General features: G+C 49.2%; 1 protein-coding gene across 1 annotated transcript; it reads right to left on the bottom strand.

Moving 5' to 3' along the window:
- Positions 1–3,522: 3,522 nt before the first annotated feature.
- Positions 3,523–14,108, bottom strand: ACCSL (1-aminocyclopropane-1-carboxylate synthase homolog (inactive) like). Its single transcript, XM_027577878.2, has 14 exons — positions 13,558–14,108; positions 12,209–12,268; positions 11,697–11,767; positions 11,251–11,320; positions 10,951–11,017; positions 9,886–9,983; positions 9,548–9,625; positions 9,025–9,125; positions 7,885–7,974; positions 6,681–6,726; positions 6,446–6,587; positions 4,889–5,031; positions 4,661–4,802; positions 3,523–3,855 (listed from the first exon to the last, which is right to left on the bottom strand). Exons 1-14 carry the CDS (start codon positions 14,071–14,073, stop codon positions 3,773–3,775), a joined length of 1,707 nt encoding a protein of 568 aa, XP_027433679.2. The 5' UTR covers positions 14,074–14,108; the 3' UTR covers positions 3,523–3,772.
- Between the last annotated feature and the right edge of the window lie 3,249 nt (positions 14,109–17,357).

Genomic DNA, 17,357 nt, shown 5'->3' with positions numbered 1-17,357 from the left:
CTCCCATACAGATGGCTTTACAGGTGAATTTTACCAAATATTTGAAAATTTTTAAAAAAATTAACTTGACACAAACTTTCAGAAAATTCAGGAACGAAGATTTCCAAAACATTTATGAGGTATTACTCTGATACCAAAACCAACCATGCATTACTCAAAAGAAAATTATAGCACAATACTCCTCATGAAAATAGATATAAAATTCTTTTGGTGGCGGGAGCCCACCACCCAATGTAAAATTCTTAATATCAAACCAAATCCAGCAATATATACGAGGAGGTATATCCTTATTGCAGGAATAGAATGTTGGCTTAACATTTAAAAGATTCAATGTAATTCCCAAAGATACACATGTAGTGATCCAAAGGGGCACATGCACCCCAATGTTTATAGCAGCAATGTCTACAGTAGCCAAACTATGTATGGAAAGAGCTTAGATGTCCATCAACAGATGAATGGATAAAGAATATGTGGTGTACACACACACACACACACACACACACACACACACACACACACACACACAAATGGAATATTATGCAGCCATCAAAAGGAATGAGATCTTGCCACTTTCAATGACATGGATGGAACTAGAGGGTATTAAGCTAAGCAAAATAAGTCAATCAGAGAAAGACAAATGTCATATGATCTCACTGATAAGAGGAATTTGAGAAACAAGACAGAGGATCATAGGGGAGGGAGGGAAAAATGAAACAAGACGAAACCAGAGAGGGAGACAAACCGTAAGAGGCTCTTAATCTCAGGAAACAAACTGAGAGTTGCTGGAGTGGAGGGGGGTGGGAGGGATGGGGTGGCTGGGTGATGGACATTGGGGAGGGTATGTGCTATGGTGAGCAGTGTGAATTGTGTAAGACTGTTGAATCACAGACCTGTACCCCTGAAACAAATAATACGTTATGTTAATAATAAAAAAAGGTTCAATGTAATTTACCACATTAACACTTAAAACAATTATATCTTCTGTAGAGGTATAGATAAAAACATATGACAAAAATTGAACCCTTATTCATGGGAAAAACTCTCAGCAAACTAGGAACTGAAGGAACTCTTATCTGGTGAAGGGCAGTATGAAAAATACTTACAGTAACATTGTACTTAAGAGTCGGGTGCCTGGGTGGCTCAGTCGGTTAGGCGTCTGACTCTTGATTTCAGCTCAGGGTTGTGAGATCAGCTACTCACTGGGCATGGAGCCTGCTTAAGACTCTCTCTTTCCCTCTCCCTCTGGCTCCCCACCCCCTCCCCTGCTCTTAAAAAAAAAAAAAAAAGAGCAAGAGTGACCTCAGTCCTGCTAAGATTGAGAACGAGAATGTCCTCCCTCACTACTTTTATTTAACATTGTACTGGAGGTTCTAGGCAATGCAATTAGAACGGAAAAATTAGAAATACTAAAAAGGAAGAAGGAAAATCACCTTTATTCATAATCAACATGATTGTATACATTGAAAATTCAAAGAAATCCCCCCCTCCACCATGCTATTAGGGCTAAAAATGAGTTTAGCAAGGTCACAAGATACTGTCAGGAGAGGATTCTTCCTGGGTCTCTCATGTTTCTGCCTGTCTTACAAGGAGGGGCACTGACTGTCTTTGTTCTAGGCTGTCTTCAAGGAGAAACACACTCATGTACATAGACACATATATACACACGTGTAGAGTGAACAGCATTGGATGATAGCAATAGTGTCTCCCTCTAGAGCAAAGGGTAGGTTTATTACTCAATATAATAAAGATTATGTTTCCTTTGGGGCCAGAGTTCAGGCAAGTTTACTGCTCACCATAAAAGAATCTTGTTCCTTAAGCTTGGGTTTCCTCTTCTGCAGGACACCCCACTGCATGTGCAGTCATCAGCAGGTCCTCCTCACTTTTCCCTGTAGGAATCAGGGCTTGGGGAACCAAAAGCTGATACTCTGATTCCTCCTACTGTTGTGAGTAATAATTCTCTGACCCAGAATTCTCATGCCTTCTGCCAGCATCCATGAAAGCTGTTTGTACGTAGGGTAAAATCTCAGGGCCTTCAAAGCTCTTGATAGATAACAAGATACAAAAATCAATCGTTTCATACTAGCAACAAACAATTAGAAAATGAAGTTAACAATACCTTTAGCAGAACATGAAAAGCATAGTATACGGATAAACTTTACAAGATGTGTGTAGGACAAAATGTGTGCTCTGAAAGCCGTAAAGACCTTGCTGAGTGAAATTCAAGACCTATATAAATGGAAGGAGATTCCATGCTCATGGATAGGGAGATATTAAGTTTTCTCCAGTCAACCATTCAAATCTTGAGTGGAATGGAATACAAAAGAGTCTATCCCTTCCATGGAAGGCACGATCCCTTTCGACTGAGGACAGTGTCCTGATGAGACTATTAGGCCCCATTACAGAGATCCCAAGAACACCTCTGCTTCTCATCCTTCACATCTGCATCTTCTCTCTGGTCCCATGAGCTCTCTCATTCATCCAGTGAATTCCCACCCTGTGTCTGTTACCCTCTTAGTCAACTTCTAACGAACACTGTCTGGTATAAAGCAAAACAAAACCAAACAAAAAACCTAAAGAATCAGGATTCGCTGGAATACGGCTTTTGTTGATTAAAAAAGAAAAGAAAAAGATTGTCACTGAAGAACAAGAACCACCAAATCTGGACCCAAGAGAGAGGATGGTCACAAAGCCAAATGACTGACTAAAGCCATCAGTTCGTACTAAAAGCTCTTTTGTCATCTATAAAATGTGGTTGTCTGTGCCAGGCCCACGTCATAGGCTCAGTCCTCCGACTGAAGGGCAGATATGCAAGAGCTTTACAGAGAAACTCCCAGGTGGTGTGATTTGAACGGCTGAAAACACTAGAGATGAAAATGGAAGACCCCAGGCTTATCACTAGAGATTCATTTTAAAAGCCTTTTGAGGGGCGCCTGGGAGGCTCAGTCGGTTAAGCATCTGCCCCCACTCAGGTCATGATCTTGGGGTCTTGGGATTGAGCCCCGTGTTGCGCTCCCTTGCTTGGTGGGGAGTCTGCTTCTCCCTCTTCCCCTGCCCCTCCCCCCGCTTGTGCACTCACATGCCCTCTCTCAAATAAAATACTTAAAAAAAATTTTTTTAATTAATAAAAGCCTTTTGAAAAAGCGCAAATGGAAAGAACTCCTATTTAGAAGAAGGAACATCTGGCACTATACGCTTACCCTGCCCTGCAGCCACACATGAGCAAGGTGGGTGTGATCTTGTGGGATACAATGTCACATAGGATCCTGACATCTAGAATGTGCTTTGTCAATCAGGGATCACTTCTTTCCTTCCTTTTTCACCTTCCCTGGACAGTATTCTTCACATACAATTTGCCTTAGAATTTAAAAGAGACCCCCCCCCCAAAAAAAAAATCTCCCAGAGGTGATACAAAGAATGTAAAAAAGAAAATAAGCCTAGAATTTAAGAGAACATGAAATTTATTAGATGCGGACTACAAAAATAAAACCATCAAAATCGGGACCCAGCAAGCCCCCACCCCAACCCCCATAAAAACATTTCACATACACACACATGGCTAGCAAAGACTAAAAAGATGCAAAGCTTCCAAAGCGACAGATGCTCAGCTGGAGAAGGTTGATGACTGGGGTCAGAGGAGCCCATTCCCGGAGGAGCCCACTGTTGGTTCAGTCACAACACCAGGCCCAAACCCCAGGCTTCTGGCCCAGAGGCTGACCTCAGGGAGTCCCTGAGCACGTGACTGGCTGCAGCCACTGGGTGGGAGGCAGACCACTTACTCTTTCTGTGCGCTCTCCGGTTGCTTCACTCTCAGACCCCACTTCTGCTCCTCCAGCACCTGGTAGAACCAATACATGGCTAGAGGGTCCAAACAGGGAGAGAAATGAAGATTTAGTGGGTTTGTGGGTGGGCCCCAGACAACCCCAGAGCCTGGCAGACCACCACAGAGCCCCTCGCTCAGGGATGCTGACGTTCAGTCCTCCCTTCTTTGGGATGGATTTCCAAGTCTACCTGCTCTCATGAAGCTTCACTATCCCAGCATCTGCCTGCCAGACACCTTCAGCTCTCATATCAAATCCCGTAACCTGGCTCGTGGCCTTGGCCTCATCAGATTTTCTATCTGCCTCTATTTGCTCAGTCCGTTCTCCAAAAGGTATTTCCGTGACATAAATGTTCTCATTAATGGGTCTATTCCCAGGGGTAGAACAGTATCTGGCACGTGGCGAGACACAATAGAAAATTGGCAAAATGAAGGTCAGATTCTCCAAAACCTTCAGAGGAGACTCTGAACTCCGCCGTATAATGGACAGGAACCCCTCACGGCCCTACTGGTCTATCTCCCCTGCCGAACCACTAGCCCCAAAGGGCAGTGTACCACTTCTTCTTAGTGGATAGACCCCATGGCCTGTTCAATGCAGCCACAGAACAGATACCCAAAGGGTACGGTGTTCTTCACGGGCCTATCTATGGGTTCCTGTTTGCGAAGGAGCTCAAGGACGTGAAGGTAGAAACAGATGTCACAGCAGGGCCTGGCGCTACAGGCTGCTGAAGGCCAAAAAAAGAGAAGATCCAGGAATTGGGCGATAGAGGAGTTGATGGGGCATCTTTGAAGGACGCCAGGTTGGGGGCGGGGGGAGGTCGGGACCACTCACCTTGCTTTAGCCGGAGGGCCTATCCGCAAAGACGGTGCGGAACCAGCCAGGCTCATTACACATGTAGGTCTTGCCTTGGGACAAGATCAGCTTGTTATCCAGGAAGCGTGGACAGAGCAGCAGCTCCTCCTCAAAGGTGCATGGATCCAGGTACTAGGCAAGGCCGAAGGGCAGGGCTGAGCCAAAGACGCATCAGGCAGGGCTGCCCAAGAATACCACACCCCATTCCCAGAGCTCACCACTTTCAAGTTGATCCAGACGTAGAGGCCAGAGCCACGGTTGAGAAAAGGGATCCCCAATGCCTTCAACTTCCTAGTGATGTATCTGTGAGCTCTCTGCAGCCGGGAGCGGTAAGTGGGCAGGTACACTCCATCAATCCACTCTGGACGGGTAGGGAGAAGATAGCCATCACGGGTCTGGTGGCAGAGATCTGCAGCCTTATCAAAGGCTCCCTCTCTGGGCTTTGTACCAGCTCTTTCTATCCAAGACGGGCTCTGTGTTATATCTGGGCTGACGGTAGCCATACCCAGCACACCTTCTCAATAGTCCAGTAGGAATGTTCTGATACAAAGAGTTGGGGCGCCCCCAAAGTGGGATAGATGCTGCTGTTGCCAACTGGGCAGATACTCAGAGCCTCACACAGTGGACTTCGAGAAACCTAGATATGCTTGGGGAGGCCCTTAGCCCAGGTGTTCTAAGCACTGGCAGCACATTAGAATCACTTGGGGAGCTTTTTAAAAGTCCCGATGCCCAGGTTATACCTCCAGATCATCTAAACCAGAATCTTTGGGGATAGAGCCCACATATCAGCGTTAAGCTCCCCAGATAATTCCCATGTGTCCAAGGTGGAGAACTCGTGTCCAAAGGGCTAAGAACCTGGTTTCTGCCACATATCAGAGGGCCTGGCACCATGCACGGAGCCATCTGGTTGGATTTCTCCTATCGACCCCTTTCCCCCTGCCAAAGCTGAAAGCAAATTGTTTCTAAACCAGATTATCAAATTACATTAATTTGTATCATTATATCCCAGCTTTTAATTTAAATCCTCCAGCCTGGCATCTGCTCTGTTATAGGGAATTAAAGAAAGGGGGCCTTATCTAAGTTTGGGCAATGGCATTAAATAGAGGGGGTTGGGTTGGGGGAGGTCTCCTCTAAAGCCGGGATTCACTTGTGATCCATGGAGGAAACTGAATGCAGGCACCATAGATCTAGCCACACCCACTTGCCCAAATGGCAGCTCTCCTTTGGCCACCTTGGAAGATGAAGTCAAGTCCTATTCAAGGAGTCGTGGCATTTTTGGGTCATCTTTGCCTAAAGCAAGCCAGGCATTGGGGAGGGAAAACTGACTTTGCATTAAGACTGGTTTCTGTCTTTCAAGCCTCAGAGAACAATTTGCCTTTCCAGGCACAGCACCAGCTCCCGAACATGAAAGCCCATCTGTGTTTTAGGCCAGCAGCTACGTCTTGTCTCTGTGCCCTACTGCATGAGCTGAGCTACAGCCCTCCCTGCCTTCAAACTTCCGGTCCTCCCACCATCAAACCCGAGACCGCGAACAGGGTCTCAGTGGATTAGAGGTATGGCAGCCTTCCGGTCCTGCCACCATCAAACCCGAGACAGCGAACAGGGTCTCCGTGGATTAGAGGCATGTCAACCTTCTGGTCCTGCCACCATCAAACCCGAGACCGCGAACAGGGTCTCAGTGGATTAGAGGTATGTCAGCGGCCCAAGCGGACCCAGGAACTCCCCCATGGCCATGAGGCCTAGCCACGATCCCAGGGATGGGACTCGCTGCCTACCTCGGTCCTGAAGCAGCCGACACAGCTTGTACTGGATGATGCCAGAGACACCGTGGAGATAGCCAAAAGAGCTCACGGCAGAGGCCACCTCCTTGTTGTGTGTGTAAAGAACACCAAAGCGGAAGCCAGAGATGCCGAAATCCTAGAGGGAAAGAAGTAGGGGGAGGAATACCTGGTTTGCCCACCTCCTGGCCCCCTTTCCTTTCCTACCCAAAGATGGGAAGCTGGGGCTCACCTTACTGGTGCCCCAGATCACATGGGTCCTGTTGGGGTCAGGCAAACTGGAGAGGAGATAGTACAATCAAGATTATAAAGACATATTGAAAGGATGAAAACTTGGGGTCAATGAGGGCAAGAGAGGAAAACGGACTTGAGGTCCTTCCTAGACATAAGAGCCTATGGGGCCCAAAGTTCAAGAAACAGTTGCCCCAGTTAACAGCCAGGGAGTCAGCAAAAGGTATCCTTGGGGAACCAGATGGGACAGATCCCAAGTGCCCACTGAATGAAGCCCAGGCCCCTCGGCCTGGCTCAGAGCCTTCCTGCAGCTGGTCCATAAGCCACCTTCTTGGCAATCAGCTCTTCACACACGTGGGCCACCCACCGTTTCTAAAATGTGCTCACCTATTTCTAACTGCCCCACTTCGGGTAGAGCTCTTCCTTCTGCCGGGCATGGCCTTGCCTTGCTTTGGCTGCTGGGATCGTATTTAGGCCACATGCTACCCTTAAGAAAGTTCATGACCTGGCTCAGGTCATGATCTTGGAGTCCCGGGATCGAGTCCCGCATCGGGCTCCCTGCTTGGCGGGGAGTCTGCTTCTCCCTCTGACCCTCTTCCCTCTTGTGCTTTCTATCTCTCATTCTCTCTCTCTCTGAAATAAATAAATAAAATTTTTAAAAAATTAAAAAAAAAAAAAAGAAAGAAAGTTCTGGCCTTGGGATGCCTGGGTGGCTCAGTCAGTTAAGCGTCTGCCTTCGGCTCGGATCATGATCCCAGGGTCCCGGGATCGAGTCCCGCGTTGGGCTCCCTGCTCGGCGGGGAGCCTGCTTCTCCCTCTGCCTCTGCCTCTCTCTCTCTGTCTCTCATGAACGGATAAATAAAATCTTTAAAAAAAAAAAACAAAAGAAAGTTCTTGCCTATTTCTCTTCTTTCCCTAGGCACTACTTATAAAGAAGTTCCTACCCTGACCTTCTGTGGGGCTCTATGGAGACGTGTGATAGTGCACTTTCTACCTTGCCTTCAAGTTATCTCATGTACAAAACAGCATTGCAAAAAGACACTTGGGAGGAAAGAGGATGCTTTGCTCATTTTCACACTCCCGGTGGCACTTGGCCCCAGTTCCTAGCACAGAGCCAGTTAAGTTTATGGCCCATGAACACACCCTGCAAAAGCAGGAACCTCATGGCTTGCATTCCAGACTCCAGCTGAGGCCAACAAACTCACCTTTCCATGCTCAGAATGCTGTGGAACGTGATGGATTCATCAAACACAGACAGCATGTAAATCTCATCCATAATCACATGTAGGTTGTACCTGCAGGTTGGGCAAAAGAGGGAGAACATTATCTAGGTTCTCTCTCATCTCAACTCTCTTTCTTTCATGGGCTTCTCTGGATACAGTTCAGATACTCTTCCTGCTCTGGCTGCCCATCCAACCCTTCCAAGGGGCATGGTAAGGTCGAAGGGGCGTACACCTTAGACCTGGCTCGGGGGTGGGTAGGAAGGAACAGGACCCAAAGACACTCCACAGAACATCTAACCCTTCGGCCGTCAAGCAGAGACCAATGCAATGAGGAGGGCTGCGCGTCCCAAAGAGTTTTATATCTGGTATAGTCAGGAGCTCCCACCCAGGGTCCTGATTGAATAGTGGCATTAAGTGGGCTAAGTGCTAACGCAGGTCACCGTGTTTTTTCTCCCAACAGCCCTCCGAAGCAGTGCTGGTATCTCCATTTTATGGATGAAGAAACCGTTTCTGAGACAAAGTCAGTTTCCTCAATTAGCAGGTGCTTGAGCTGGGATCTGAACCCAGTTCTGTCAAGTTCCAGCCCACACACGTCCAGCGTTCTTCCTCTTGTCCCTCTGCCATGAATTGGTCTGGACTAGAGTTATGAAATTTGGGTAAGTGTGATTCTTCTAGAAAATGGGAGGTTAGCACCCCCTAACGAAGTGGGCTATTTCAAGACTCCAGAGAGAACTGATGTTAACATGTCCGTGGGAGTTCTCTGGGGACACACCTTCACCCCACAGGGTCTGAGAGTTTGGATGCCTCAGTACCTCAGGCCGGGCAGTTGGGAAACGGATGCTGGGAGAAAGTGGTTACATGACAAGAGGAGGAAAAGCAAAAACACCAGATCACAAGTGTTACGTAGGTGTCTGTACCTGGGCCAAAAAAAAAAGGCAAAATAGCAAAAAACATTCAGTTGAAGCATGTGGGTGCATTTTTTTCACTTCAATTTCAGTGAGTTGTACATAGCTTTGCAAAGTATACTATGCAGTAAAAATATTGGGGTAAATTACGTCTGGTTCTGACTTCTAGGAACCTTGTTCAGGGACTTGGTGTAGTCTCAAGGGGTGAAACACCTACCTCTTGGCAAATTCCAGGTATTCTTTCAGTGAATCTCGGCAGTAGACATCCCCCAGAGGATTCTGAGGGTTGATTAGCACGAGACCTCTGACCTTTTTCCCCTAAAAAAAAAAACAAAAAACAGAAAATCAAAAAACCCCAAAATTAAACAAAACCCCCCAAAACATCACTGAGGTGAACAAAATAGGTCCCTCACGTCTACCTCAAGTTCAGCCAAAGGTCAAGTCAGGATACCCAGTTTTGGACACATCCCCTCCCCGAGGCCTTTAGTTGGGGTCTCAGCAACTTAGGTAGGATCTGGAACATTCAGCTCTCTTAGCGCCCACAGAGGGGGAGCAAGGAGGAGCTCTGGGGGCTGCCCCCAGAGACAGGGGCTCAGGGCTCCTAGGGGGACATGCCCCTGGGACACCGCCCCTTCCGAAGGAGCCCACAACACCTTGTTGAGAACACTGTCCCAGATCTCCGGACCCAGCCCCTCTCAGGGGCAGCAGCGCCCACCCCGAAGACATGGGTCCCTCCTTACTGTAAGCGTCGCCTCAAGCAGAGCTTGCTCCAGCTTGTCCACGGTGAGCTTGAACGGGTGGGGGTTCGCATCCGTGCTCTGGAGGCAAACACTCTGCCTGAGCACCACCTACCTGGAAGCTTCTAAGCCCTGGTCCCTCGCTCCTCTACACACCGCCCAACACCTCACACCCAGGCCTGCCGTCCCACATGCCCTCCTTGCCCTAATTTCCCCATCCTCCCCCCACTGTCACTTATATGGGAGGAGAACGAGGTCCCCTACCCCTTCCAAATGCCCTTAGAATGGTCCATTGCCTGCGGGGGGGGGCGGCGAAGCAGGGGAAGGGGCCCCATTCTGACCTCACTGTCCAGGTGGACGAGAATCAGCTCAACTTTCGAATACAGCTGGGAACTAAAGACGAAGACGCCATAGAAGGGGGTGGGGGTCAGCAAGGCCTCTGGAAGCACAGGGAGACAACATGGTCAGTGGGGGGGGAGGGTCTCAGGCAGAACCTGCCAGCCGTGCCCCCCCCCCCCCCACAGGCCAGTAGCAACACTACAGACAGAGAAGGTTAGTTTGGCAATCCCTCCTACTTGGGGCTTAATTTTTGGCCTCAGGCTCTATAAAAGTTACATTCTTATAAACCTTATGTGGGGAAACACTAGAGAAGGAGAAGGGGAAGAATATTGCTAGGAATGGCTCCGAATCAAGGTTACAAACCCAAACGGGCTTGCTAGCAGGTAGAGCACAAGTCATCCAGCAGGTCTCACCAGCTCCCGTCCAAACATGAGAGGCTGAGGTCTGCGCCAAGAGAGAGCACTCATCTCTCTGCATGGCCCAGGCTACCTGCACCTGGTGAGCTCCTGGGTTCTTTCCTTCCCCTTCCTTTGGCCTCACGGATGAGTTAACCAAGCACCTACTCCTCTGAGTGAAACTGGCCATCTGGGTAACTTCCTTCTATGGAGCGAGAGCTCATTAAGACCGGAGACTCTTGTCTGGATGTTGTTAGGAGGGAGACTGAGAACAGATCCCTCGGCCTTATTTGATCTAGAACTAATTTGCCTTTGGGGGGTGGGCAGAGGAGGACACAAGAGTTAGGAAATCTAACTGCTCTAAGCTAGTTTGCCAGGGCTTCTCTGTACTGGTGTTGAGTCCAGAAGCCCAGCTAATAATATAATAAGTTGGCTCCAATTGTCACTCTTTCTGAGGCATACCTCCTTGAGGACTGTCCCATGTTTTCCTTCCATATTAAATGGGGACCCAAATCTGTCACTCCTTTGGAAATAGTAGGAAGATGTTCTAAGCAGGGTAGAAGTTCCAACACTTTAGGGCAAAGGCCTCTGAGTCAAGATATTCTTCTTCCCTAAGGACCAGTGCCCATGAGCTGCTCTTTTCCTGAGGGAAAGCAGAGCCCACTGACTTACCACCTGGATCACACAGAACCATGGCCAGTGTGGAGAATATAGAGGAGCAACCATTTAGAACAACTACCTGAAGATGCACAGAAGGCAGAAGTCAAAAACGAATCCCCATGTACGAAGGTCTAGCCCCTTTGTCTCCCTCCCCCTAAGAAGGGACAGGCACCAGGAACCTCCTCTTCTGTGACCCATTGGCCTTGGCTCTGCCCTGGCCCTAGGGTCTCTGCTGGTTCTAGAAAATGCAGCGAGTCCCCCAAGAACACAGTCCTCTACCAGGGTGGCAGTGAGGCTTGGAAACGGACTCACATTTTCTGGATCGAGCTGAGCAGGTACCTTGCAGTGGTAGGTCAGGAACCGGGCCACCTCTTCCCACAGGCTGTGGGTAGACCCAGAGAGACTTTGTGGTGCCCAGGCCCAGGGGCCTGTCCTTATTCAAGGTCTACAGTCTTTTCCAAAGAGCAAGGCATCCAACCTCGTATCACAGGGCTACTGGCTGATGCCATCAACTCTCCAGGTGATGCAGACAATAGGTGTGAGAGTTTGGATGAGACCTCAGGCCTTCTGAATACAGGGCAGTGCTATTTCTACTACACCGGGCTCCCTCCTGAGGCGGTTTCACTCTAGACATTTTCTAGCAGTTGTTACCAGAGAAATAGGGAGGTAGCCAACCAAGAATCTGGTGCCCTGGGTCCTTCCCTCCCTGAGAATAGGCGTCTGGGGGCCATGAGACTTTAGATCTGGAAATTACTTACAATGGTTGCCCTGACCAATCAGAATACTGCAGCAGGACATCCTCAGTGACGTTCATATCACTCTGACTCAACTGTTGACAAACAGCATGAGGACAGCCAGACCAGGGAAGACCAACCAGCCTCATCCTACTGCTAGGATGCATATGGGTGTTTGCCCTACAACCCAGGGCCTTATGGAAGAAGAATAGGGAAACATGCCACGTGCCCCTTCGTGAATGGAGCCCCCAATCTCCTTGTCATAGGATACACAAAGAGAATTCACTGAGGAGCGCTGGATGACCTCCAGAACCCAACACTTGGGCCAGAGTCTCCCTTGGCAGCCTACCCACCATATACCCATACACCCCTAAACACAGCAAGCCAGGAGGTCAGATGTGTTATTTGAGAAGCTGTTTCCCCACTCCCTTCCCTAAACTCCTAAGTCCCATTCCTGTATCTACCGCATGCTAAGAAACAGTCTAGGGGGACTGGACCCGATGGTGGGTCCCAGCATGGCCCAAGACTTGGCTTACCCTTTCAGTCATCAGATCAAGGCAGAGCTTATTCTCACTGATGCCAAGGTTAATGAAGCCCTGGAGATGGAAGGAATCAATCAGTCCACTTGCCCTGCCCTCTAGGGACCTCCTTAAACATTCTAGTAAGGACTCATCTTAGATTATTTCAAATGGAAATCTCACTGCCCCACGAGGCAGTTCACTCCTTATCTAACAGCTTCAAGTGTTAGAAAAGTTGCCACAGATTCAAAAATCATACGGCTTGCAATTTCCCCCTTTAGAGCCACACAGTACTTCTACACCCGAAAGCAGTCACTGAGTTCTTACTACGTGCCAGACCTTAGACTCAGTGCCTCATGCAGTGGCCTTACTTCTCACAACTCCTGAGAAGGAGGTTCTATTATGATCCTCACTTTAAGAGAGGGAGACTCCAAAATGTGGACTGCCCCACTAGCCCTGTGACCTCGGGGATGGGCAGAACGCCATCTGCCTGGCCCCGGGGCCTGGCTCACGCCCACCTCTGCTACTTCCACATCAATGTGAGGCCCCTTCGAGTTACTGGAGGAGATATGGTTCCTCAGAGTCCAGTGGAGATGCAGGACTCAGTCGGTTCCCAGAAAAAGCCTATGACCATTGACCACATATCACTTAGCTAGAAACAGAAAAGAAGGTATGATTCGGGCTGTCCTCCACCCTCTGGCTAGAGAGCCGTTGTGAACCGCTCCTGCTGGGAGCCTCTCGCTGGCTCCCTATCCTAACCTCACCATCCTAACACCTCATAACTCTCGTCACGTCACTCATGTTCCCCAATCTAGCCTCGGGAGCCTCGTTTCCCCATCACGCCAGGCCCTTCCCACGTTAAAGCTTTCACACCTGCAGCTCCTCCTACCTGGAAGACCACCCCTACCACATGGTTGGCTGATTCAGCCTTTAAGACTCTTCAGATCACCCAATCAGGCCTCGCCTTTAAGACTCCTCAGACCACCCAATCAGGCCTCCCCTTACTTCTCCCAGGTTGTTATTAACAATGTTCCTTTCCCCAGTGCCAGACAACACTCAGCAACTAGACTCAGTTCCGTGAGCGCGGGTTTGCTTAGCACCGTGACCACTGTGACCTAGTGGGCAAGAGCAGGGACTGAGGGAAAGCACGAGGAAGAGGGCGTGGGGAGGACCCAGACACAGCCCTTAACTTTCTTGGCATTGTCACCTTGCTCCTGTGCCCATTCCCTTATCTCTTAAGATGACAATAGTGTCTACTTCATGGCACTAGGAAGAGTGAGAGAGAGCCCAGTACTTGGCACAGGACTCAGTAAATCCTAGTGATCGGGGCCCTCGAGGAGGTGTCTCCCCCCGCCCCCCATCCTCACCAGGGGGTTCGTGTCCTCATGGTATTTGTCTGCTTGGTAAATCCTGTAGTCCTGTAAATTGGCCTGGTATGAGGCAGAGATTTCGATCCCACGGTTGGACAGGTGCTGGCTGACAAATGTCGCTTCGGGATCCTTCAGTTGGTGAACTGGCTGGTCAGGCTGCCCGGATGATTGGGCCTCCTGCCCACCTCCGACATCACCCCTCACATCCAGGGCAGGGTAGGACGGTTGGAGCCCCAGGCCACCCGTGGCCCCAGACCGTAGGAGGCTGATCAACTGGGACACTAAATTGCCCAGGAGGGCTTCCTGCTCCCCGGTGGCCTGATGATGCCTTTGGTCCCCCAGCACCAGATCCTGCTGCTGGTGCCTGGTGACCAACTGCATGATATGCTTCTCGATGGTCTGCCGCAAGTGCAGCATCATCTCCAGGGGCCGGGTGTGGGTGCCCTGGCTGCCGAGGCCCTGACCCCTCATCTGACCACAGGGCAGATGGATGGTGTCTGATTGGTGACTCATGCTCTGGGTCTTTGTCTCGGCCTCAGCAGGCTAGCTGGAACCTGCAGAGAGAGAGAGAGGGAAACCATGCACTGTAGCAAAGGAGACTCTCCTTGACCCTCCGGTCCAGGCCTGATCTCCAGCTCCTCACTGCCTCCTCCTACTTCCACGCATGGGGTACAGGCCCATGTCGGTTCAGGAAGAATTACCGATTCATTCAAGGGCAATGCTTAAGTGGCCCCAAGCCCAGACACTGGAGCCCTGTACTTCAGTGACATTAAAATGTGTCCTGAGAAAAAGCGTTAGGACCCACTTTGAGAAAAAGGGGAAACTGAACAGGTAGGCTCTGGAGGCTCCACCCTGGGCCTCAATTAGAGCAATTCCTGCTTTACAGGGTTCTAAGAAAAAGGGATCTTGAAGACAGAGAGACAGATGGAGAGGGAGAGGGAGAGACAGATGGAGAGGGAGAGGGAGAGACAGATGGAGAGGGAGAGGGAGAGACAGATGGAGAGGGAGAGGGAGAGACAGATGGAGAGGGAGAGGGAGAGACAGAGGGAGAGACAGAGGGAGAGGGAGAGACGGAGGGAGAGGGAGAGGGGGAGGGGGAGGGGGAGGGGGAGGGGGAGGGGGAGGGGGAGGGGAGAGGGAGAGGGAGAGGGGGAGAGGGAGAGGGAGAGGGAGGGGGAGGGGGAGAGAGAGAGAGAGAGAGAGAGAGAGAGAGAGAGAGAGAGAGAGAGAGATGGAGAGAACCCAGACACCCAGAAAATAAAAAGCCTCAGTAAATTATTCTGCTAGAACAGAGGTTAGTAAACTACTGCCCAAGGGCCAAATCCAGCTACCTCTTTTTGTAAATAAAGCTTTATGGGAACGCGGTCACATTTGTTGGTTTATGTATCACCTCTGGCTGCTTCTTCGTCACAATGGCAGAGTGTCACAATAGCTGGGACACAGACCATATGGCTCACAAGGTCTAAAATATTCATCATCTGGCCCTGTATGGAAAAAGTTTGCCATCCCTTATCCTAGAACATCAGCCCTTCTTTTTATCTCTTTTTCCTAAGTTGGCCGTACCAGATCTTCAAAGCTCGGTCCTTCCACTCCTCCCTTGTGTCCCTTCCTTATAAATGCTTTCAACCTGCTCGCTGGGACGGCCACCTTAGACATGCATCACTAGTAACCATGGGCACGATACATGGTTCTTGAACTTCAGACTTCACCAGCATCACCTGAGGACTTTTAGGGACACAGATGGCGAGGCCTCATTGCCAGACTTTCATTCAGTAGGTGGGGGCTGGGAATTTTCAGTTCTAACGAGTTCCTGAGACTCTGCTTTGAGAACTTCTAACATTCAAACAGCCCTTTCCTCTGAAGAGAAGTCAAAATGACGGGTAGGACCTAAGAAACACCTTTTTAAGGCCTGAAAGAACCCAAATACTGGACACTCTGCCCAACCTCTTCTGACCATGTTCAGTCAGCTTGTGATATTCCCAGAGCATCTAGTACTTCCCCTGAATAACACTTAATACAGTTCCTTGTTCAGGATCTCCCCAGGGCAGCCTTCATCACGAGATCGTTAGCACAGTGCTCAGCACCTAGGTAACTAGTAGGAGAGACACAACCATGGGGATATTGCCGAGTCCATGAAGAGAGGAGCCATAACTGAGGACTTGGCTATAGAAGATGGAGCAATGACCAGATGCAGCCACAGGACGACGTCTTGACTTAGGGTGCCAACCTCTCGTCAACAGTGATACAAAGACCTTCAGTCACCAGAATTAGGAACATGCATACTGTTTAGAAAGAAATGAAACAAACATAAGCCCTCATTACTAGGCTAACCCTTTGTTCCACAAGCAAAAGCTTTGTTCTGGCCAAACTCCCTCCCTTAAAAGTAGGAAGGTCATTTTCATGGGGCTCTCCACCCTGCAGGTAGGTAGGTCATGCTGTCCTTCCGGATACAGACATCCCCCCGATTTAGGATGGTTCAGCTTATGATTTTTTTTTTTTTTTTTACTTTACAATGGTACAAAAATGATATGCATTCAGTAGAAACTGTACTTGGAATTTTGGTTTTTTTTAAAGACTTTATTTATTTATTTGACAGAGAGAGACGCAGCGAGAGAGGGAACACAAGAGTGGGAGAGGGAGAAGCAGGCTTTCTGCGGAGCAGGGAGCCTGACGTGGGGCGCGATCCCAGGACCCCGGGCTCATGACCTGAGCCGAAGGCAGACGCTTAATGACGGAGCCCTCCAGGCGCCCCCGTACTTGGAATTTTGAATTTGAATCCCTGGACCAGGATATGTGGGAGGATCCTGTCTCGTGACGCTGAGCACTGGTAGTGAGCTGCAGCTCCCATTCAGCCCCACGATCACGAAGGTCAACAACCACCTTACAACTATCCCGGACCCAGACACCCTTCTGTTTTTCGCCTTCAGTACAGTATTCAATAAATTACAGGAGATATTCAACACTTCATTATAAAATAGACTGTTAAAGGATTTTGCCCAGGTGTAGGTTCATGTGAGTGTTCTAAGCATATTTAAGGTAGGTTAGGCTCAACTACGATGTTCATTAGTTTAGGTGTATTAATCAAATGCATTCTCACCTTGTAATGGGTTTATCATTACATAACCCCCTCATAAGTCAAGAGGGATCTATACTTGGATCGCATAGAGGGGTAGTTAAGGGTCAAGAGAGATTCCTGTGGTTTTGCCTTTCAAAAAGTGGTGCCTATCATCTCTGTTGGTCCTGGGGAGTGCTGGTGGGAAGGGTCACAATGGTGGACAAGATCTCTTTTCAATGGGCAAGAAGTTATCAGTTGGGGGTGGGGGTGGTCTGCTTTCTTCCAGAGCTGGGTTCTCACATATTAAAGGTCTTGTCTTGTGTCAACTTAATAACAAAATCAAAGACGTCACAGCTCCATAGTATCCACTAGACCCACACATGGGCCCAGAATTTAAGCAGTAATTCCAGTTCAGGCTGGATTAGGGGCACTACTGGACTCCTTGCCCTGGAAGTCCTTGATGTTACCAAAGTTCCACGATTCTGCCCCATCTACCCAGCTCTCAGCCAGGGACTCTAGGACCAAAGAAAATAGCAATCAGGATCACATAGGGAAACCGGAGGCCAGTGTGGCCCAACAAGCCATTGGAGGAGAAAGGCAGCTTACAGCAGGTAGAATGAGGACCTCTCAGACAGGCTTATGGAAGAACAAATAGGTGCCAGGGCAAGTACCTGAAAGAAGTGTATTTTCTTGGCAAAATGTATTTTCTAATAAGGAAGGAAGTATGTGGCAAGGCCAGGAG

Source organism: Zalophus californianus, chromosome 11 (assembly GCF_009762305.2).
Source record: "Zalophus californianus isolate mZalCal1 chromosome 11, mZalCal1.pri.v2, whole genome shotgun sequence".
Lineage (NCBI taxonomy): Eukaryota > Metazoa > Chordata > Mammalia > Carnivora > Otariidae > Zalophus > Zalophus californianus.
This window is presented reverse-complemented; position numbering and strand designations above follow the sequence as displayed.